At 40.7% G+C, this 23747-nt stretch overlaps 1 protein-coding gene across 1 annotated transcript in view; it reads left to right on the plus strand.

The window, feature by feature from the left end:
• Positions 1-23090, plus strand: part of KLHL14 (kelch like family member 14) — a 165230-nt gene extending 142140 nt beyond the window's left edge. Inside the window, exons 6-9 of the mRNA XM_078685674.1 lie at positions 8267-8457; positions 9003-9161; positions 12675-12832; positions 20046-23090. Of these exons, the coding sequence (XP_078541800.1) occupies positions 8267-8457; positions 9003-9161; positions 12675-12832; positions 20046-20186 (649 nt within the window). The 3' untranslated portion in view covers positions 20187-23090. The remainder of the gene's footprint in view (positions 1-8266; positions 8458-9002; positions 9162-12674; positions 12833-20045) is intronic.
• The last annotated feature ends 657 nt before the right edge of the window (positions 23091-23747 follow it).

Here is a 23747-nt window from a genome sequence, read left to right on the forward strand (position 1 = left end):
TTAAAAAGGCAACATTGTATTTGAAAACAAATAATAAATACTATAAGAATGTATATGCTGCAGAAGAGGAAGTAAGTGAGGAAGAGGATAGCGATTTGTGTGCTGGTCAAATTGAGAAAGTAGAACCCTCTACTAGTGAAGAAATATATGAACATTATAGTGTTCATCCTTTGCATTCCAAGGAAGTCATGGGGAATGCTATTGAGTTGTTTCAAATGAAACAAGCCAAAGGGAGTCCCATTAGTGTTTGGGAGGAAAGTTTGGAAGCTCGGTGTTTCCCACAGCTTTTTCCAACAGGTCAGGGAGGAAGATATGATGAGCGACCTCATCAAATTCCTGCTTCTGAATACCGGACTTTGCGATTGTATGCAGGAGATGCTAGGTTTCGACAATGCATTCCTTATTTGTTTCATCTCCTGTTTGAAAGCGATCTGTCTGGACTGTCATATGCAGTGAACCACATCTTGAAAAGTGGTATACACATGCAAAACATCTCGGCAAGTGACTTTATGGATAAAGTCAATGTCCAAGACAGTATTTTGGATTCTCACCTGATTAATCTCATGGCGTGTCAGCGTGGTACTAATGAGTACTGGTACCGTCGTCATGGTGATTTAAAATGTATGCTGAGGAACTTAGGTACTCCCACATGGTTCCTCACTCTGAGCTGTGCCGAGTATGGCTGGGAAGACTTACTTGAATTTCTACGAGAGGCAAATGCTAACGTAGATAACATCGAATTCAAGACACCTGGAGAACTGTGCTCTTTGGATCCAGTCAATGTATGTAGGTACTTCAATCATAGATTTGAAGCTATGATGTCTTTCATCATGAATAAGAAGAATCTACCTCTTGGAGAGGTGTTGGATTTCTTCTGGAGAAAGGAGTACCAAGCAAGAGGTGCTCCTCATATACATATGTTGCTGTGGATCAAGGATGCACCTAAATTTGGAACGGATCCAGAAGACTCAGTGATGAGTTTCATCCAACAGTATTCTACGTGTGCTGTTCCAAACGCAAAGGAGAAGAAAAGCCTAAGAGAAAAAGTTCTGCGTTTCCAAAGCCATCGATGTGGAAAGTACTGCCGTCGTAAATTCCGAAACAAGGACAAGTTCTACACTAAATGTCGTTTCGGCTTTCCACGACCGGTGATTTCTAAAGGAAGAGTAAACAGTTTGATGTCTTCGCTGCGACACAATGTCATGAAGAAATCACCTAAAAACACTTACAATTTGAAGAGGAACCAAGAGTCCAAGTACATCAACGACTACAACCCGGTGATTTTGTCCATGTGGAATGCTAACATGGATATACAGTTTGTGGCTGATAACTGTATGGCTGTGGCTCGGTATGTGACATCTTACATCACCAAAAAAGAGAAGACAGAATTGAAGGATATGTGGGAGGACATTTCCCATGAAAAGAGCCTCAGCAAGAAGTTGTACAGTTTCAGTCTGAAGATGTTGTCGCATCGAGAAATCGGAGCGTACGAATGTTCTGACCGGTTGTCTTCAGCAAGTCTCTATGCCAAGTCCAGGAGTATCGTTTGGGCGAGTCTTGGTCTTGCAGCAACGCGTAATCGAGTTCTCAAACCTGTGCGGGAAATTGAGTATTTGGCGGAAAAGGAACCAAACAGTACCGACATTTTGAAGACAAACATGTTGGATACATATTATCCAACTCGAAGCAGTCACCTCGAGAATGTTTGTCTGTATGAGGTTCTGCAAAATTACATATTCAAGAGGAACATCAAAGAAGATACTGAGAAAGGAGTGTATGCTGTAATAGGAAGTGAGGGATGTCTGGTCAAGCAAAGAAAATGCCACTTGGTAAACCATCGAAAATTGAGTGGTGAATCTCCTGAAAAAAAGGAGTTTTTCTATTTAGCACTTTTGCAACTTTTCAAGCCTTGGCGTGCAGAAGAGGAACTGCTTGGAGATTTCCTCTGTTACGAAGACTCTTTCAATGCCGCCAAGGAGACCATAGAATGTCCTGCTTTTCCCAAATATGTAGAAATGTTGAATGCGGAAATTGAGCAGGAAGCAACGATTGCAGCCGAGATTGCCAGAAACAGTTCTCAGGACAGTCAGAGTTCTGCTTCATTGAGTCAGGATCCACTAGGAGGACCTGTTATCGAAAATGAAGCTGCCACTGCTATGAATGAAGTGGAAAGAGCCATGGCACATGCTCAAGAGGATGCGGTTAACTTAGAAGAGTTGGAAAGACAACTCAACGTTGAGCAGAGGAAAATATATGACGAAGTTACCATGCAAATTGATCATGGATTAAGTCATGATAAGAAAGAGTGCTCATGTACGTCGTTGAAGCCTGTCCGACTGTACGTGAGTGGAGAAGCGGGAACTGGAAAAAGTTTCCTCATTAAAGCAATTTCATGCTATTTGCAGGAAAGGACAGAGTCATCGCTGTCTTGTGTTGTCACTGCTCCAACTGGACTGGCAGCACATAATATTAAAGGGATTACTTTACATCGTTTACTGATGCTGCCAGTGGAGCATGACAACAAATTACAATATCACAAGCTATCTGGAGATGCTTGTTTTGAAGTTTCAAGAATCTTGAGGAAAATGAAACTTCTTATCATTGACGAAGTAAGCATGGTTTCCAATGTCATGCTTGCCTTTGTGCATTTGAGGATGCAAGAAGTTCTCAAAACAGAGTATGATGTGTTATTTGGTGGCAAACACATCATTGTTTTCGGAGATCTTCTGCAGCTGACACCAGTGAAAGGGCAACCTGTGTTCAAAATGCTCACGCATGAAGATACCAGGAAGTGCCTAGGCAGCATTGGCAACGTCAATATATGGTTAAACTTCAATTATGCTGAACTGCATGAAAATATGCGTCAGGCGAAGGATGAAGTTTACAAGACTATTCTACAAGATGTTAGAATTGGAAAAGTGACCGAGCATGGGAAAGAAGCTTTACATGCACGATTACTGTCAAATTTATATCCAGAACAAGATGTTGTGCCTGAGAATATTTTTCAGAAAATTACTGAGAAGAAATCTGGAATATGTTTGATGCCAACTCTTGCAGAATGTGCCAAATTTAACAACAAAATGTTGCATTTAGAAAAGCAAGAGATTGTGAAACTGGAAGCTATTGATAGAGTAGAGCATATGGGATCAACAATTATTTTGTCTGAGAATCTGAAAACAAAATTGGATTCATTAGAGAAGAGTATATCTAAAACTGCAGGTTTTGAAAAGACTCTGAATGTGTGCTTGAACTGCCGTATAATTTTAAGAAGGAATTTACATGTTGAAAGAGGTCTGCTAAATGGATCAATGGGTAATGTTGTTGATTTTGTGAAATACAGAAATAGAGATGGAATTGAATTTTTAAAAATTAAATTTGATGGCATTGAGGAAGTACAGCTAATTGCTCGTTGTTCTGCTAGATTTTTGCTTGTAAAAGACTTATATGTTCGCCGTAAGCAGTTTCCTGTTTGCTTGGCATATGCGGTGACAATCCATAAATCGCAAGGTTTAAGTGTAGACAGTGCATTGGTGAATATTGGCAGTTCTGTGTTCAAGGAGGGTATGGCATATGTGGCATTGTCACGAGTTAGAACTTTATCGGGATTGTACTTGATTGAGTGTGATGTCACAAACATTTGTGCGGATCTAGATTGTGTTAAGGAATACAATAGGTTAAGAAGAGAGTATGCGCCACATTTGCCTCAGTATCCTTTGTTTGAGAAACGTGTGGTAGGCCGGAAACGAAGGAATGAGAACAATACTGGGGAGGTTGTAGCAAAAAGACAAAAAGTCAATGAACCTAATATTACAAGCAGAAACAAAAAGGATTCTGTTGAAGATGTTGTTGGTTTTCAGTTTGAAAACAGTTCTGGTGTCAACTGCTATGCTAATGTAGTGGTTAATGTTTTGTTTTCTCTAAAAAATGTAAAAGAAGAGATTGTGGTCAATTCTGATCAAAGATTTTGCAGTTTGTTAAATTCTGTGTTAGAGAAATGTAGCACTGATAGAAGAAACATAGAAAGTGTGTCTGAAATTCGAAATCTGTTAGACAGATGTTCAGGCCAAACACAATTCTCTCAAAATATTCAGCAAGATTGTCAGGAGTTTTTAATGTATATGCTTGATGTATTACATGCTGAAGGTGTAGATGTAGATCAGCTGTTTGGGCTTTCTTATCAATGGCAGCATGACTGCGAGAACTGTATGGTATCAAGTACTACTAGTGTAGACTCAGAAAGATTTATATATTTAACTTTGCCAGACAGTAAATCAGTCTCCTTTAATAAGCTAGTAAAAGCAGCTGATCACAACATGGAGTGTAGCCAATGTAAATCTGAAATGATGTCCACATTATTTATACGAACATATGGCCAGTATGTCATTTTAATGTTCCAACGATGTAGGCCTGATGGAACAAAATTGACAACTTTAATAAAAAAATTTGTAGCTTCGCAGTTGTCAATATCAGGAAGGACTTTTGTAACTGCAGCAATTATATATCATGACGGCCCTTCAATAACATCAGGACATTACACAGCTTATTTAAAGTCTAGAAATGGCTGGTCATTCTGCAATGATTCTGTTTTAATTTTCACAAAAAAATTGCCGTATGACCTTAAAAACTCTTACCTGGTGTTTTTAAAACCAAAATTTTAGGGAAATAATCTCGGGATGTGCTCTGTGGAATTTCAAGAAGTTCTAATGGCTCCTACACAATTTGGCCTTGAGGATAAGTGTAGTTCAGAGACATAACTTCTAACCATAGGACTGGACATTATGGAGAAATACGTGCACTTTGAATGAGTTCAGAAAAACTGTTTCTTTTTATAAGCTAATTGAAGCAGCCAATCAAAACATGGAGTAGAGGGAATGTAAGTCTGCAATGCTGTCTACTGTTTTACATTGCTTTGTGATTAAAAGTGATGTAGAGAATTAGATAATTGTAGTAGTCATAGAGGTAGTGTATGTCTGCTTGTATCAGTGTCATAGGAAAAGTAGAACATGACTGAGCAAGAAGGGGAAGATATTACTATTCCAGGATTGTGAAAATGATCTTCAACATTTTAATTCTGAAAGTTGCGGAAATGCCAAATGACGGGATTGGCTTACAAGAAATCCAAGAGTTATAAATGGCTCTGACCAGATTTGGCCTTGTGGAAAATTGTGGTAGAGAGCAAGAAGTCATTTATTGCATGTAACGTGTTTTTAAAAACGATGGAGATTTTCTTTCAGAAAGTGGCGGGCTGAAAGTAATAACAGCACAAAAGAGTGTAAGCTGTTCATAGGACATCCTTGGACGTCATGAAAAGTAAGTTAACTTTAAGGAGTTCTGAATTTTGATTTCTGATGTTGTATGGGTTTTTAAACACAATCATTTTGATTGTGTTTTTTTTTTCCCGCTGTTACATGATGAATACCTTCAAGTCACTGTTTTTAGTGAATTTTGATACATTCTGAGAACAGCAAAAATAAACCATTTAACATGTATAATTAATTCTGTACTGTTTGCATTTATGATGTATATGTAGAACTGTGTAGGAGGCATGGAGAAGGTGAGGCTTCTGTAAGTGTCAAAGTTGTTGCATGCAGTGCTGCACTTCTGCGTATTCTTTCATATGCTAGACTACATCTGCACAATGAGATACCTAAGCAAAGGAAACACAAGTGATGTGATTGTGAAATGAGCAAAATAAATTGCATGTATTTCAATTACATCACCTGTGTTTCCTATCATTACGAATCACATTGTGCAGATCAAGTTTAGGTCTGTCCAGGGAAACATAGGAGGTTTGGACTTTGTTGAAGAGTGCAGTGGACATGACTCACTTCATTGGTAGACCTTCACATGTATTATGTCCTCTATTCTCTTCAACAACTCGAAATTTCATCTGCAACCCTGAGTAGGCCTCACCTGAAACAAACCTCTGGATAGTAGACATCTTATTGGCATCCTGAAGCAATTATTTAAAATGTTAGTGTGTTGCGACACTTTTCTGAAACAACAGCAATGCAAAAGATGCACCATGTTTTAAGATAGGCCTCACTTCATCTGCATCAAGATACTGTAAAGAGAGTAAATATGTTTTAGTATATGTTTGAATAAGTAAGGTGTGTATAACTGTATAGTTGAGAAAATGGAGGTGTGATTGATTCTTTGCATGACTGACTAGGTGTCTGAGTAACTCCATGGATGAGTGACAGTCTGTGAGTGTATGTTTACAGTGAGTGTATCTAAGGTTATATTAGAGTCTGAAGAGGTTCATCGTATTATCACATGAATGATGTCATCAGTGATGTGATCAGTAATGTCAAATGAGATGTCATCAGTGATGTCATCAGTGATGTCATTTGAGATGTCATCAGTGATGTCATCAGTGATGTCATTTGAGATGTCATCAGTGATGTCATCAGTGATGTCATTTGAGATGTCATCAGTGATGTCATCAGTGATGTCACTGACCATGTCATGAATGATGTAATATGTGACATGATCAGCAGTGGATTGCGGGTGCGCGATATATAGTTAGTACAACTAACTATATATGGAATTTCAATGGTTTTGTGTGAGTAAAATAAGGTTTTTTAAATGCTAATTCCTAACTATATATGGTCTATAACCTATGGTTTTTTCAGTGAATTTTCAAGGTTTTGTAAATGCTAATTCCTAACTATATATGGTCTATAACCTATGTTTTTTTCAGTGAATATATATATATATGTGTTCCTTAGGTCTGGGGTATTTTATCACGAACTCCATCCTTTACAAAATATTGGACCTAGATTAAAATATGAGGTAACTTCTAGAGCGCTGGGACCCCTAACATGCCAAGCATAGGAGAAACGCCAACGAAGGGTCATCTATTAGGATTTTATTTACCACAGATACGACCAAAGAAGGAGAATATATAACAGACTCCTTGTTTCTCTTCCGAAGCCGGCTGACGAACAGACGCCGCGGCTGCGGACGCTCTGGCTGACTCAAGAGGCTCCGGTAATCGTTCCTAGTACCAGTATGAGGTAAGAATCGTCAAAACCGTACGATTTCAAACGAGGAAGTGTTTTGAATAAAGGTTGCTAATCCAAGAAAAATGTGTCCGTTCAATTTGCAGGTGAGTCCATGGTGAATTATACTGAGTGGAGAAAAAGAATCGTTCGATCTCCCCAGCGTGCAATAATACTTCTGCCCAAATAAGCCATTGTGTACTTCTACCAAGATGCAGACACATGAAGAAAGCTTAGTGTCCACCAAAAGGACACTCATTTAACAGGCCCACGTTTATTTTTATTTTTTCGGCGTCTCCCGTTCAAACTCCTCCTTTACTCAGACAAGCAGGCTCAAGTCCGAAATACAAACGTACGTTTTTCTTTAACAACAAATCAGCACTAATAATGAACACAATAAGCACACTCACTAAAATGTATCTGTTCATTTAATTTGGTTACAGTGTCTGTCATTGGAAGGTGTATATTGAATCAAGCAAGCATAAGAGAAGGTGAGCTTCTCCATATAATAAGTCACCAAGTGGTAAGAATAGAGTGTGGGGTTTTGAGAGGAAATCTAAGTATCGTTTTTTGTTTGTGTTTCAGCTGCGTGGTCCTGATGAGAACTTTAGAAAGGGCAAGAGTTCGAAACGCGTAGACCATTATGTGTTGTTAGCCATAAGACTTTCAAACAAAGTCTCAATTACTGTGAATACTTGAATTTTTGTGTTGTATACTGTTAACTATGGCTGGTTATAGAGATAGGGACTAGAAAGTTTCATAAAATACAGGGTGTATGGGTTATGTGCAGCGAATGAATGAAAGTGAAGAGTGTGTGAAGACAGGATGTAAGTGACTAAATGGGAGAATGCTGAATGAGAGTAGAAGTTTTTATGAGAAAAAATTGTTGTGTGTTGTTAGAGTAGGATAAAAAAAGAAGAAAATAATGTTCAAATTTTGATATGTAAAAAATAAATAAAAGAAAAGATTTATTTCAGACAGAAAAAGAAGTCTGCAGTCCATGTTGTTGGGTTTCAATAGGACTACGCTTTAAAAAGAGTTTAAATAAGGGAGCAGTATTGGCATCTGGTAAGTTCTTTACTTGTTCAAGGCTATGCCTTACTGTTGGGAGCCTAAACCCAGTGGTGTTATTTGATTCTCAAAGCTGGAATAAAAATCTCTTTAGTGCGTCTTCATGAGATTACTGCTCGAATGAACACTGCATCTTCAAAGGGTCTGTACGTCTGATTAACCTGCACTATTTCTGTGTTTTTTCATACTAGGAGGGCGAGTTTCTACGCATGCCGACTGGATAAGCATCTCTACGTGGTTGGTGGACGAAACGAAACCGGATATTTGTCCAGCGTGGAATGCTACAACCTGGACACAAATGAATGGCGCTATGTGTCGCCCTTACCCCAGCCGCTGGCTGCTCACGCAGGAGCAGTGCATCATGGGAAGATATACATTTCCGGTAAGGATTATCTCATATTTAAATCACAGTAGGCCCTAGGGCACCTATCTGCTTTGTATGATATATTTTAACAGCTGCTAGATGTTAAACAACATTGCCAGTAAGTTTGAACTGCCCACAAAGACCTATGATCCACAAACTTTTGACAATGAGAATAGGAAAGCTCTCCAGGCCCGAAAGTCAGAGCCTTATTGTAGTATCTTGAAGAAAAATACTTGTGTTCCAGACATGAAAGTTCTCAGTTGTTTGCCTGCTGGGTCTGGTGGCTCAGTGGGTACATACACCTGCTCCAGGAATCTGTCTTAGTCCTGGCTCAAATCCTAGCAGGGACACTCAGCAATTCATCGTTCTGAGGTAGATGAAATGAGGGCCATTGAGCTGGTTAACAATAAACATCTGTAATTCCAGAGACCCAAGGGTGCAAGTATGCTTTACAAAACAGGATATTTGAATATGAAGGCAAGGCTATCATGCCAAGGTGTCTTGATCCTGTCTGACCAATCCAGTAGCTACATTTTCACACCAATTCAACATTCGATTTGCAGGAGGTGTCCATAATGGAGAATATGTCTCGTGGCTGTACTGCTATGACCCAGTCATGGACGTCTGGTCGAGAAAACAAGACATGAACACCAAGCGAGCCATCCACGCCTTGGCAGTCATGAACGATCGGCTGTACGGAATTGGAGGGAACCATTTGAAAGGTAACACCAGCAGTACCAGTGTGATCATACTCTTGATGGGTAGATTAAGTTTCTTTAGCCGCAGTTTTGGGTCCAAATCAAAATGGTATTAATAATGCTCATTTACAAAGAACTGGTTTCCTAAATGGAGTTAAACATTTGTGGGGGGCTAAGATCACCTTACGTAAGGTTAACATCAGGGCCACTGGAATTATGCGATGGTTGCTACAATTTTCACATAATTGTAGATTTGTCGCATTTGCCACAAATCCATTACCTGCCGCATAATCTACAAATTGTTTCTAGCTCAAACAGTTCAAAAGTTAGTAAAAACTTAGCAACACTTGTTGCAGTGGAAGGCCCTTTGCAAAGGTTGACTGTTCGCTTTTCTGTAGCTTATTGCTATATTTGGGTATTAAACTGGTATGAAAGAGGTACAACTAATGATCAGCTAGGGTTAACAAGCTTAAAAATGACAAAATAATGAGGTTAAGCTATCACAAAATGTGCCGCATAATGCTGCATACTGTGTGTTTTCTTGCCACATAATTTACTCAAACCTGCTGCATAATTTGACCCTCCCCTGCTGCATAATTCCTGTGGCCCTGGTTAACATAAAGCAGTGAGGGAGATGTATAAATCTTTGTGTCAATTGTTTAATGGCAAGAACATTATTATGTTGATGGTAAAACAACCACATCGGGTAGCAGTTGTGGTTACTGTTAGGTAGTAAACTATGGCCCATTTAGCAATAGCAAAGAATTCTGGGTGATGTCTGATGCCAGTAGGAACACACCACCAACAGCACATCTATGGTCATTGCCTGGTGGATTGCAGAGATATGCAGGGCATATGCAGTCCCCCCACCTTTTCTGACAGAACTGAAAGCCGATTTAGCATTGTGGAGACTGTGGATGAAGGAAAGTGTCGAGAAATTAGAGTTAATACACCAATGCCAGCAGTGCTTAATTTCAGCCAGTGTTTGTAGATGGGGCTCACTGGTACTCATTTGTGAGGATTTGCACTCATTTTTCCTCAGCAGACTGATTCAGATCAAGAGAAGCAAAAGACAAAAGTGGGAAAGATGGTGAAAAACGTAAAAACAGTGACAACGAAGGGAAGCAGGGATGAAAAAGAAATTGCGAGAGTGAGTTAGAATGGTGGGGAGTGTCTGGCATGAAAGAAAGATGCATGAGGTGGAACCAAGAATCAAGACTACAAAACTGAAGCTGTGAATCCAGAGGATTCATTTCCACACCAGGCAGGAATGATAGTGTTTGGAGTGAATAAACTAGGCCTGCTGTTATACTGCCCGCCAGGGTAGAAATAGATTTTCCTTAATATTCTCTCTCTGGCCAGGTATAACTCCAGGTGGAGAGAAATGAAGTCCGTCCAGGGAGGAAATAATTTTCTCTATTAGAGGCAAAAGCACCATTCCAGAAACTAAACATAGTTAGTCCATTACTGTACACTTTGCCAGACTTTCCACAGGCTAAAAGTGTTGTACAAAAGTGATCCTTTTGCAGACTTTTTAAGAGTGGTACCACAATTCCTAGTTCATGGAAAGAGGAACTTAAATTTAAAGTCTGCCTTTTATTTTCAGAAGTACTATTGGTGTTAGCAAAGTACCTGTAGAAACATTGGGACATATTGCTGAGCTGTGTAATAGGGAAAGCACAGGAATGCGCTGTATTTAACATTATATGGCGCATTCCTGTCTTTTCCCAGGGCTGGCACACAATGTGCTGCCTAGCGCCAACACAGGCACCCTTGCACCATGGTGCCTGCATTGTAAGGATTGTTTTGTGCAGGAAAGGGCACCTTCCTGCACAAAAACAATCCGCTGAGACGTGTTCCTCTTTCTATGCGTGCAAACGAGGAGAAATAATGATATTTATCCTTGTTACGCCTCACTTGGGAGGCGTAGCATTTTGACGCATTCCCAGCTTTGCCAGTTTTGGTACATCTGGGAATGCTCCAAAATCCATGGGTGGATTCTTGGTAACCCCCATGGAACACCTCTCTGGGGTAGAGAAGCGCAATGTGGCAATTTGCACTGCGTTGCGTTACCCTGCATCTATCAAACGACACAAGGCCATACGAGGTGGCCATGTGTGGCCTGATAAATCTTACTTAGTAGTTGCGTCGCCCTTGCGCCCCTTTGCGTGGCGCAAGGGCAACACAACTGCCTGATAAATATGCCCCATTGTTTTTGCATCAACAGCTGAACATAATATTTTTCAAGCACCCTTCCAGACCCACCTCAAACACCAACATAGTACAGTAATGGTGATAGCGTACAGTCCAGCCGCGGCCGGCAGTGGGAGTAACTGCAGGGCGGTGACGTGGGGAGGGGGAGGGGCATGGTGGGGGGTAGTAATGTATGGATTACGGAGCTTCCCAGGTAAGTAACTATTTAAATGAATAAAACGAATTTTGTTGTGTGCACTGCATCCCCAAATGCGATGCACTGCGCGAAACGAAATTTGTTTTATTTCCATGTTTATTTACCTGTAAAACTCCGTAATCCATACATCACTACTCCCCACCCTGCCCCTCCCCCTCCCCACGTCACCGCCCTGCAGGTACTCCCACTGCCGGGCGTGGCTGGTACAGTCTGCCCATCTCAAACCACAGCACTAGATGCAGTAGAATCGCTGATTAAACCCTAGTAAGAGCTTTCCCTTGCCCTGAAGAAAGCTAGTCCCCTGCTCAATGTAAGTGCTGTGTCCCCGGATCCCAAGTCAGCATCTGAAATCACACAGCTGAACCATGATTGAAGCTTGATGCCGCACATCGGCAGCCATGTGGGAGCAATACCTAATGTTACTTCTGCCTTAAGTGCTGAGCAAGGCGAGAGCTGCGGCCCATGAGACACATAGCCTGGATTATCACTTCCAAGGCAGGATGCTGGAAATCCTTGTGGGATAGGGGGCATTCCTGATTAACAAAACAATGGCAGCGTAGCTCTGTCGAGCAAAGAGACCCCTGCCTAAGACTTTGTATGCAAATGCAATAGTGTTACTTTGAGGCAGGGGTAGCGTACAGATGAAAGGAGCTTCAAAATCAGAGGACATCCGTGCAGAAACTTAAAATGTATTCATGTATTGCAACTAAAGCTATTCATAGTTAGAAGAGCCCATATTCATTATCAGAAGAGCCCATTTAACGTGTATTTATTTATTTATTTATAAAGTTTTATGTAGCGTGAACTTTACACATAAAAAAGCACTGATTACAAGGAAAGAATGAGAGGGAAAAGAAAATTATTGTGTGAAAGATTGGCTCAAAACAACAAATAAAACAAAACAATAGTTGATCCTGAGACTTTAGACGAGCAGAAGAGTAGACAAGAGATCACAAAATGAGATGCATTTGCAGCCATGTGTATGTATACCTATGAATATTTTCATTTCTGGTGCCAGAGAGCATGCCCTGCGCTATATGTCTGAAAATGTATGTGTTTTCATAGAGCAAGGGGAGGCTTGAATAATTGCTAAAAAGTTTCACTTATATCCACCCAATGTTCTCTAGGTTTCTCCCACCTGGACGTCATGCTTGTTGAATGCTACGACCCGAAAGGTGACCAATGGAATATTCTACAGACTCCAATTTTAGAAGGTCGCAGTGGACCAGGGTGTGCAGTGTTGGATGACAGCATTTACATCGTTGGCGGTTACAGCTGGAGTATGGTGCGTGATGTAGATGATCCTCAATTTTTGCCACACCTAGTCATTCTGCTTCCTAAATTCAACTAGAATACACTATAAAAAAAAGTGATATCACTCAAAACTTAGGGGCAGATTTACAAGCCCCTTGTGCCGCTTTTGCGTCACTTTTAACATGGGAAAAGTGACGCAAAAGTGGTGCAAGGGGCTTGTAAATCTGCCCCCTAGAATCTTTTGGGACCATGGTAATTTAAAACGATAACGCAGAGATTTGGCATATAGTCATGAAGATTTCTATGTGTATGTCCTTGTAGAGCATCTTGTATGAATTTCAACTGAGCTGATGTATTCTATCTAGTGTTAACGTACAGGACGCAGTCAAGTGCTTAATTTGTGAATGAGATAGAGCCGGTGCTCAAATCTCTGCTCTGAAACACTGGTGCACTTGAATGTCCGCACACGGATTTCCAAGGCTGTTTATTTCAAAATCAACCTCATTCATCTTTAATTCACGCCCCATTCAGTTTTCTCTCACTTCTGCAGGTTCCTGCTTTCTACCTTTGTGACTGTGTTTATGTCTTTCTCTTTCTCCATCGTTCCACTTTTTGATTTTTTCCTCTCTTGATCTCAGCAAATGTCTAGTGCAGATAAATAAGTGCCAGCCCCCAAAATTAAGTTCTGGTGCCCCGAAATCAATGGCCCAAATTAAGTACTGTGCACAAAAAAGGTGTGGGGTCCTACTACTAGTCAGCCTGGACCTCAATAGTCGCAAAACAGAACAAATTGGCTGATCAGGATTATTAATGATAGAATTTGGAACCACACAGCCAAAGCATGCCGTGTAGCCAAGGGATTAAATATTACCCAACAAATTTAGTTGATTATATGTTTTCCTTAAGTGTATGTTTCCTTTATTGTCATATAGTTGTATATACTTGTATATATTCTTTCACGTTTTTGCACTAACTGTTATGATGGAGTGTCTATTTGATGTCATGTGTTTTTTATGTAATAATACAAAATTATTCTGAAAATGTACTAAATTTGTTGGGTAATATTTAATCCCTTGGCTACACGGCATGCTTTGGCTGTGTGGTTCCAAATTCTATCATTAATAATCCTGATCAGCCAATTTGTTCTGTTTTGCAAATTAAGTACTGGACACAGTGTCCTTCTTTTATTAATATTGTTTATATTATTGTTTAAAATTAAAATATAAAACAGGCTACCATTCAATCCCTGAATAAAAACCGGTCTCTAATTTGCTTATTAGAGGCGATTTGTGATGCCCCTGGTCGCCTGTAATAAAGAAATGATGTAGCTTCTCACTGTAAAACCGTATTACTGTTGAGTCCTGATGTTTCAATGACAATGCAGAGCCAGCTGCAAAGGTAAAAGGCAGGGCACAGACCATAATTAAACATGCAGTCTAAAGAAAGGAAAACAAAACTGACTTTTCCTTCTTCTGTTCTGTTTTTCAAAACAAAGCGTGATAAGCAGAAAAGATATATTTACGTCACGATTGTTAGAAATAAGGTTTCCGGTTGGCTAGGGTATGCACCTAAGTCAGGCAGAAACCACCACTCTAGATACATTCTGTATAACCCTTGCTCACCCCCATGGTAGCTTGGCACGAGCAGTCAGGCTTATCCCAGAGGCAATGTGTAAAAGGAGAAGTGTGGCTCACCGGTTAGAGGAGGCAGACCCTGATGCAGAGGTCAGACCCGGGACCAGGGTTCAATTCCCGACGCGGCAGGGTCTTGAGCTCATAATGTCCACGGACTCGATAATTCTCGCCTCGGTGCCTACTCGAATAGTGGGTTCACACTCTGCAACTCTGGGCAATAGCTTGCTTAATCTCCACTATGGCCCCACCGCGATGGGATGCCTGGTCTTCACCTTGGGGATGCCCAGTAGGGGTAATCTCGCAAGGAAGGACCAGGACGGGTTCCCAAAGCAAGCGCCTTGAGACCTTACGGTGATAAGGTGCTATACAAGAGCGTATGATTACGATTAAAGCGTTTGCGCAACACACACACACACACACCAGTGACACAAAATGTATACACCACCAAAGAGACTGTATATAACACATAGATCACTTAAATCATAAATCCCTTTGCCAACTAGGCAATTGTCATTACGTTATAGGTAGTGCAATAAAGTAAGTACTTATAGGTTGCCCACATCATGAAAACATCACCCCCACTGCACATATAATGTACACTCTGAAATGATACTCATTATCCTATCATTGAAGGCATAAAGCGACACATATCTTAACATCTGTGTTGGACATGCAGCAGTTAGGTTAGGGAGAGCAGACACATGAATCATCAACAGATCACCCGAAGCACCTCAGAATCTTTTAGTAAATATTTAGGTCATGGAATTCCAGTTCAGTAAAACAGGAAAAACACAAGTTGCCGTATTTTACCCTTTGTGTAGAAATCACAAAGCCATGCTATAAACACACATACAGCAACACCTGGACTCCTAATACTTGGCATACGTTACTCCTGTTCTCTACACGTAGGCTACTGGGCCACCTGTCCACCTACAACATGGACTACGGTAATTACTGCACTCGACTGAGGACCTCAATCGAAGACTCACCCGTCATTGGGAATCATGACTACTGCCCCCAGATATGTCTCCAAATTTGTGGGGGGGAACACACCCACAGCCTACTTCAGCGGGTTAAACCATACTGGGTTGGCATTTGGTGGACAGCAGCTGCTGCGATGTGGGTTTGTGCGGCTCCTGCCAGTCCCTCGAGACCGTGCGTGAGCTGCTCCATTCTCCTGAGGAATGAATGGAGGCAATTCCAGGGACCGCACTGGTCCTCTTAAACATTACAACCTGCCATACTACGGACAATTACCCCCAGATACAGGCTAGTGGGAGCGCACACACCACAGGCACGAGCGGGGACACCACTGCTGGTCCCCTGCATGCAGGATCACCAGTGTAGCTGCCTGAAAGTGCGCGGCGCAGCTACTCACTAAGTGCAGCCCAACTAAGCCCTGTGCCTACATCCAGGCTTTACCTGCCAGCACCATAGCTTCACAGCCATTGAGGGAAGACAGGATACAGACGTTGAGCCGGTGCAATGTCACGTGAGTATTGGAAGTCTCACTCCATCCTGGGGTCACCCACTATCTCCTAGACAACACGGGGGTTGGTGGAGTTCTTGCTCGTCGGCTTTCCTTGTTGTCTCATGCAAAACGCACATTTTTGAGCAGTGGAGAGCATTGCTCGTATCTGGAAGTTTCAGGGGGGCCCGCACCACAGGCGATGCTCGGCAGACAGCATGTCCTGTGGCCAAAAAGAAGGTTGGAAACCACACAGTGGCATGCTGGGCTGCAGGAAAAATAAATCACTGACTTCTGGCCCAAGATCAATGAAAGATGAAGTGCTCACCACGGACCTCCCTGTACCAGCGCTCAACATCTGCTTCCTTTTGTAGAGGTAAAGAACAGGCCAGTCTTTCTCCTGCACCCGAAAAAAGATACAACTGTAGGCCAACCCACCCATCACTCATCAAGGAGAACACTCCTAACACAGCGCTTCTTCCAGGCAGGTTCCTTTTGATCCAGAAAGGATCTTTTGAAGTCTTTGATTTCCCAGAGACTTCCAACAGGAGGCAAGCACACAATAGTCCTTGGAGATCTTCTGAAGCAGGATACCACAGCAGGGCAAAAAGAGTCATTTTTCTCTGCCATAAATAGAAGCAGTAACTGCAGGCCAACCCACCCCTCACACAGAAAAGGTACCGCTCCTCACACAGCTCTTCTTCTTGGCAGGGTTGTCTTGTTTTCAGAAGCGATCTAAAGTTCTGGGGTTTTAGGTCCATTACTTATACCCCATTTTCTCTTTGTTCTCTTTGTGTCAGGGGTCTATGAGCTCAGTCTGAAATAGGTCTGTCCTTCCATGTCCAGCTTGACCGCAGGAGATGGAGACAGCATTGTGCAAAGGAGACACAGTCTATTCAGGTGCTAGTGAAAACTCCTCCCACCACTCTAAATGCAGAAAGGTCGATTCTACATGACTGAGTCACCCAGGAAAGGCAGGACACACTTCAATACCCCTTGTGATTGCCTAGCATGAATGCACATCCCCAGCTCCTGTCACTCCAAAACTAGACGGTGAATACACAAACAGGCAGTGGCACACTGAATGGTAAAGCAAGAAAATGTCCACTTTCTAAAAGTGCCATTTTCAAACATACAATTAAAAAAACACCTTTACTAAAAAGGTTTTTTATTAAATTCTGAGTTCAAAGAGTCTAAACTCCATTCCTCTATCGTGTCCCAATGTAAAATTACACTTGTAAGATGTTACAAGGCAGCTCTCATGTTAATCTATAGGACTTTCAATAGCGAGAAACGAAATGCACAGTATTTCACTATCAGGACATATAAAACACACTGGCACATGTCCTACTTTCACATACGCTGCACCCTGCCCATGGTGGTACCTTGGACCTACCTGAGGGGTGCCTTACATGTAAGAAACGGGACGCTTAGGTCCTGGCAAGTTGGTGCACCTGCCAGGTCGCATGGCAGTTTAAAATTGTGCACGCAGGCACTGCAGTGGCAGGTCTGAGACACATTTACAGGGCTAGTCCTGTGGTAGGCACAACCAGTGCTGCAAGCCCACCAGTAGCATTTGAATTACAGGCCCTGGCATACTCAATGCACATTATTAGGGACTTACCATTAAATCAAATATGCCAATCATGGATAACCAATCATAATCACAATTTACACAGGAGCACAGGGCCGGGCTCTAGGGCGGTGCGACCGGTGCCAGCGCACCGGGTGCTGACTCTTTGAGGGGGCACCAGTTTGGAAGTATTTTATGGTTTTAAAAGCACCTGCTGCTGTATTGCTGGCCTCCGCAATTTTCATTCAAAAATAAAAATGTCAAGATAACTTGGTGATTAATGTTCTTCCTGGAGAGAGGAGTTTTGTCAAGTGGAAGTTTTAGCTCATTTTATGGAAGCACAGAGGGTTAAAGCACCTGCTGCATATAATGTGTACCATGCAGATCACAGAGTGCATATAGTTTAAGTAGGTCAGTGCTTTTGTCAGAGAGATCCTTTTGTTACTAGCAGTGTAGATGTTAAAATCCTAAAATGGAACAGTGAGCTAATAACTGTCATCAAAGAGCTGCATGCAAACTGCAAGGTATAGATTAGAGCATTATATTGTTTTCCTCCGTCTTTCATTATTCTAATGTTTCAAAAAGGGTTTATTTTGATAAAACAAAAATCCTTATTATTAAATGTAACCCCCAACCATGGAGTTGTGTTTTAAATTCTAAGTATGTGCTTCTCCAGACCAAGCACTATAACTATACTGTCTACCAGTATGGATGACATGCAACTCCTGCACCTTGTAGGCGTCTGTCTTATGTAACATTACCTATACACTGACTTAAACACCTATGATTGATTTTCTCACTGTAGTGTTTGTGATGTAAAGTGCTCTGACACCCTACACTGGTAAAGGTGGCGCTTTTAAATACATCTGAGAGAGAGTGGTTATGGAGACGTGAGGGGGTACTGGTAAAGGGTAGTAGTGTGGGAGGCGCCACCAAACATTGTCGTACAGGGTGCCACCAGTGCTAAAGCTGGCCCTGCAGGAGCATATGCAATTTAGCACTGCTCAGCAGTGGTAAAGTGCCTTGAGTCGTATAGCCAACAAAACAGGGTCAGTAAAATAGGAGACAAAAAGGCAAAAAGTTGGGGGCTAAACCTGCAACCATATACTTTTTTTCCACTCCTTAAGTAATTATAGAAAAGATAGACTCTCTCGTCATGTTTCTACACATTCATAGCTGTGGTGCCTTTTTTTAAATCTGACTTTTGTTAAACTGGTTCTATTATTGTTTTGCAATAAATATCTAACTTCTTTTTTGGTGTGCTTAATGTTGCCCTAGAAATTCTACTTTTATCTTTATGTGTACAAACATGCTATCCATTTCTTATGCAAAAGCAAGTCTCCAGTTAGTGGAAACAGAATACTGTGATTATGCATTATAAGGAATAAAGTACCCCAACCCATATATTATAAAGATACTGCAAGTCACCTTGGAGTGCAATGACCTTATGAAGGAACTTGGCCTTCAGCCTAATTCATCTATATGGTCACAAAACTCCATAGCAACTTGCAATATCCTTATAATGTGTGGCAGGTGGTACTTTATTCCACAAATACAGAACAAAGAAATAGCACAAACATTCAAGAATACTGAACATAATAACCAACTTCCTTGCTGTACATGTGTTTTCTAACAATTTTCTGATCACCATAAGAGTAAGCTCATAGCAAAACTGCACATTACAGTGATCAGTGTACACTAATTCCATAAGAATTTCTCCAGTTAATCTAGAAGACAAAAAAAGAAACAAAGTAAAACAAACAAAAAATAAAGACAAAATAAATACAATTAAAAACAGTGCCCTTCTAAAGACAGTAGTAACAATGTTTAACGTTTGACTGTAAAATGTAGGCATTTGCCCTCAATAACACAAGGTCCTTTCACTGGATATACTCAGGCCTTCCTCGAATCCTAAGTGAATCAATGAAACCCAATCACAAAGGATAACTGAAAGGCACATTTGTTGGCATTTTCAAAAGAAACATCAATGAACGAGTGATCAGTGGATCTGCACATTACCCTTCTGAACCTCTATACGAACATTACCATATTATTTTATTTGAGGAAGGACACGAGGAAGCATACAATGATACTATTGAAACTAATTTGTATCCTCCTGTGTGGGTCAACTGAGGACTTTGGCCAGTTTCTGGTATTCTAGTTGTTCTAGCACCTAGCTTAACGTAATTCTTGCAGAAAAGTACACCGTTGTGTAGGGTTCCAAGAACAATCTTCCTTACCATTGAAAATATTTAAAACAGGACATGTAGTTAAGAACACGCACCCTGCTCTATATTGTAGACCACAGTATTCAAAATTAGCACATGAGGGCTGTAGCCATTGCAGATTTTCAATGTAGTAAAAAGGAATACATTCAGATACAGTGAATGGAAATGGACATTCTTTAAACTGCCATTCATTGTGCTGAAAATCTGGCATGAACCCAGAACTCTTAAACATATGCTTGACACACCGTTTGTGCACTTTTATCAGTCATCCAAGCTTGTGGTCATAGTATACTTGTATTTGCTTGTACAATGTGTCAAATAAGTTTTGTTTGTGTTTTCAGGGAGCGTACAAGTCTTCAACAATATGCTACAGCCCAGAGAAAGGAACCTGGACAGAATTAGAAGGAGATGTGGCTGAACCCCTTGCAGGCCCCGCGTGCTCAACAGTCATACTTCCGGCCTGTGTGCCGTACAACAAATAGTATCCATCCGAGCATAGCTAAAATGAACTTTGTTTTTTCCTGCAAAGTCATGGCAGGTGACACTAATATTCTGCCCTAAAAGGACTCATTGAAATGAAAGACAGATGTAACCAACTCTTTATGCTATTGTAATGCTTTCAAAGCAAGCTATGTGAGGATGAATGCCTTTGCTGGACCAATGCTTGTCTTCCAAAAGAGATCCCAAGACACCCCCTAAAAAAAAAAAGTCATATGATGACAGACTTTAACATTTCAAGACTGAATGACTTCTTCCTTCATCAGTGATTCTCTAACTTAAAAAGTGAAGACGAAGCGGTCAAACCAGGACTAGCCCGAGATTGGCACCCCTTGTGATACCACCTCACGTCTTTGTAGCTCTGAGTAAGCAACAACCATACTTCCCGCTTCAATGTGGATCTTTCGTTAGAGTTTTCTTTCACCAAACTGTATATAAATCAACTTACAGGTGTTCTAATGCACAACCATGAATGAAAACATGATTTTTCGTGAACACAGTGCATGGCACTACAAGCTATCTGGTCTATCTTCAAATCATAGAGCTGGTAAATCCTGTTGGCATGGCAGTGATACCATATCACTCATCTCTGTTTTGAGAACAGCTCATTCCTTTTCAAGGCTCACACTTGGACAGCAGGGTGATATCGGCACACCAAATGAAAGAGCAGTGGAGGGACTCTGAATAACTCTTACTGGAAATGCTGTGAGCTTTACTAAAAAACAAGTCACACACTTATTCTTTAGAAATGCTCTACCACTAAGCAACTGTATCTGTGCAGGCCAGACATTGAAATTCGGATTTCAAAAGTGTTGTATTTTTTTCTTTAACTATTGGTGTAATTTTTATATCGGTTGCATTTCTTACATAGTGAAATTGAACATAGGTGTCCCGCTCGCAGCCTTTATGTGTCTCAAGGCAGAGGCTGGTCAATCCAGTCATGTAAAACATGAGCCTCTAGGAGGGCTTTCAAGCTATAGAAATTTATTTTAAGAATCAGCCGATGGGGCTCTGTCTGCATATTCTTTGTCATAAGACATACTGAGAAAAGGGAACCAGTGAATATTTGGGTGGCTTGAAAGCAGTCTTGGACACTTTTTTCAACTGTACATGTTTTTTCATCATCTTGGGAGAGTTTCTTTCATTTCATGTTTTTACAACCAAGTAAAAATGTAGTACTCCGTCATAAAACAAATATGGAGTTATTTAGACATCATAAAGCCTGTTATATACAGTTTTCACTTGAAAGAAGGAAACATTTGTTGGGGCGGTCCCCATGTGATATGTCCATATGTCCATTTGCTGCATTGCACTCTCCTAATGGAGGTTATTTTGTGGACAAAGAATTTGCTTTTCCAATAAAATAAAATGTTTGAAGAATTTTTACTTCGCAAGACATCTACCCTCCAATGAAGCATCTTTTACAAATATTTTACTTGTTTCTGTTTTTATTAGCTCTCTAGACAATGACCCCATAGACATACGAAGGCAATTATACACAAAATGTATTTTTCTTCCCATGTCTGACTCCCATTAGTTTCTTTGTCCAAGTGAGCAATATTAATTTTTGAGTGTTTTTTGGAAGGTCGAAAATCACTGTAACGGCCTCTGTCCAAAATTGATAGTTTGGCTCTAGAACTAATAGAAGATATGTATGTTGTTTACTGAAAAGCTGAGCTTGCTGTTTTGTAACTCCTGAAGCCTCTTTCCTTGAAGACACACTCCATGGGCTAACTAGCCTGAATGAGCATCATTTAGGCGAAATAGTGTACCGTCAGCTCTTCATTCAGTTGTACATCACTGCCACTGGGACAATTGCCCAGGCTTCCGTTGCATTGATGAGATCACAATTTTAAAAGATTTTAGCATCAGTATGAGGGGGACTCCAAGGAACCCAATTTCAATTTGCAACCTCAAATACTAACAAACAAAGAAAGGGGGAAATATACTCAGTCCAAAGGCCTATATGGGACTTCAAGGTTTTGTTTTCCTCAACTGACAGAGCTGGTGCAGGCCTATTTTACCATTTGTTATTACTTGTCTACATGTGGGAGTCGCAGATGAAACCTCTGCAGTTTTCCAAGCTACTCATTTCTTTAACATTGAACTCACTGTGTTCTGAGTGTTCCCATCTTGTTTAAATTGTGTTATCATAAATGCTTTTCTGCATTTACTGGTACATGTTAACAAAGTCGGGAAAAAACAATTTGGAAAGTTTACTACTTGCATTCTATTTGGGGTGGGATAGCAGTTCAACCAACTATGTGCAAATGAACATTTTCATCAAATCAAACAAGTGTTTGGTTACTAAGCAACATTAATACAAAACTGGTATGGAAGGTGTGTGAGCAATCATATGTGCTTTAATCGCCATGATCTTTCTGCAATAATAGTGTGAATCTTTAGTTTTTCTATGACATCGTACTGAATGAATCATCTTTTCCATGGAGAATAAGGAATCAGTCCTTCTTCTTAAATGTATGAGGCAAAGTATCCCATGTTTTTTAACCACCAGAGGCCACATTCCGCAGGGTGTCACTAATCCATGATGTAGCGAGAGCCCGCTCTGACTGCTGTACAGTAGATCAAAATCCTTGTCTGAGGAATTTACATTAGATGTAAAGTATTTTAACTGCAACCAATGTGCAATCTTTTGAGTCTCTCTTAAAAAGTTTATTTACTGTCTTTAAGTTGTTCTTTTTTGCAAGGTAAACTAAAGCATTTGTGAGAATTCTGGGCAATGTACATTTCTGAAAGGCCTGACACTGGAGAGTAGATTGACTAAAAAAGTCACAAAGATTGTATATTTTGTACAGTATCCAGATGTGTAAATGAAGCTTGCTTGTTCGGGAGTAAACTTTAAATAAAACTTTATGTAATAATTAAAATCTGTGCCGCAATCCTGTTTACTAGATAAAAACGTGTCCATATTCAACACTTGGTGGTTTTAGTTTTGTATAAACGTGGAAACATTGTTGTTTTGTAGATGTACATGGCAAGCATTGTAGCAGCAGCACCAGTTTAAATTGCATTTCAACGTTTTGAGATATGTTGAATAAGGGCCTGAATTATACATTGGTGCATGGTTCTATGTCTGTCAAGGCTGCAGAGTAAAATACTTTGTTACCCTGACGGGCCTGCTGTCCAAAGTTAAAGACGTCCCCTGGCCCCGTTGACATTTCTTAACATTGGCTGGAACCACCCTCAAAAGCAATTTCTGTCAATGTTGGAAAAGTTTGATGGACCACTCTGTCAAACATGACAACCCTTCGTCAAACGTTTATGAAGTTTTACATTCTTCAAAAACAAACTCCCAAATTGGGAGTTTATTTTTGAAAAAATGTAAAAGTAAAGGCCCCCACACTATGGCAATATTCTTCCATTGCCTGTGGGTCATTGTCTGTGATGGACAGCGAAAAAAGCAGTCTGACTGTGTTGGACTTGGCCCTTCTTGCAGGGTTATCCCCAAACATTTTGCTTCTTCCTCCTATTTTTTCCTGACCTGTTGTTGGGTTTAGGACTCTGGGCACTTTACCCCTGCTTAT

This window comes from Lissotriton helveticus, chromosome 4_1 (genome assembly GCF_964261635.1).
Source record: "Lissotriton helveticus chromosome 4_1, aLisHel1.1, whole genome shotgun sequence".
Lineage (NCBI taxonomy): Eukaryota > Metazoa > Chordata > Amphibia > Caudata > Salamandridae > Lissotriton > Lissotriton helveticus.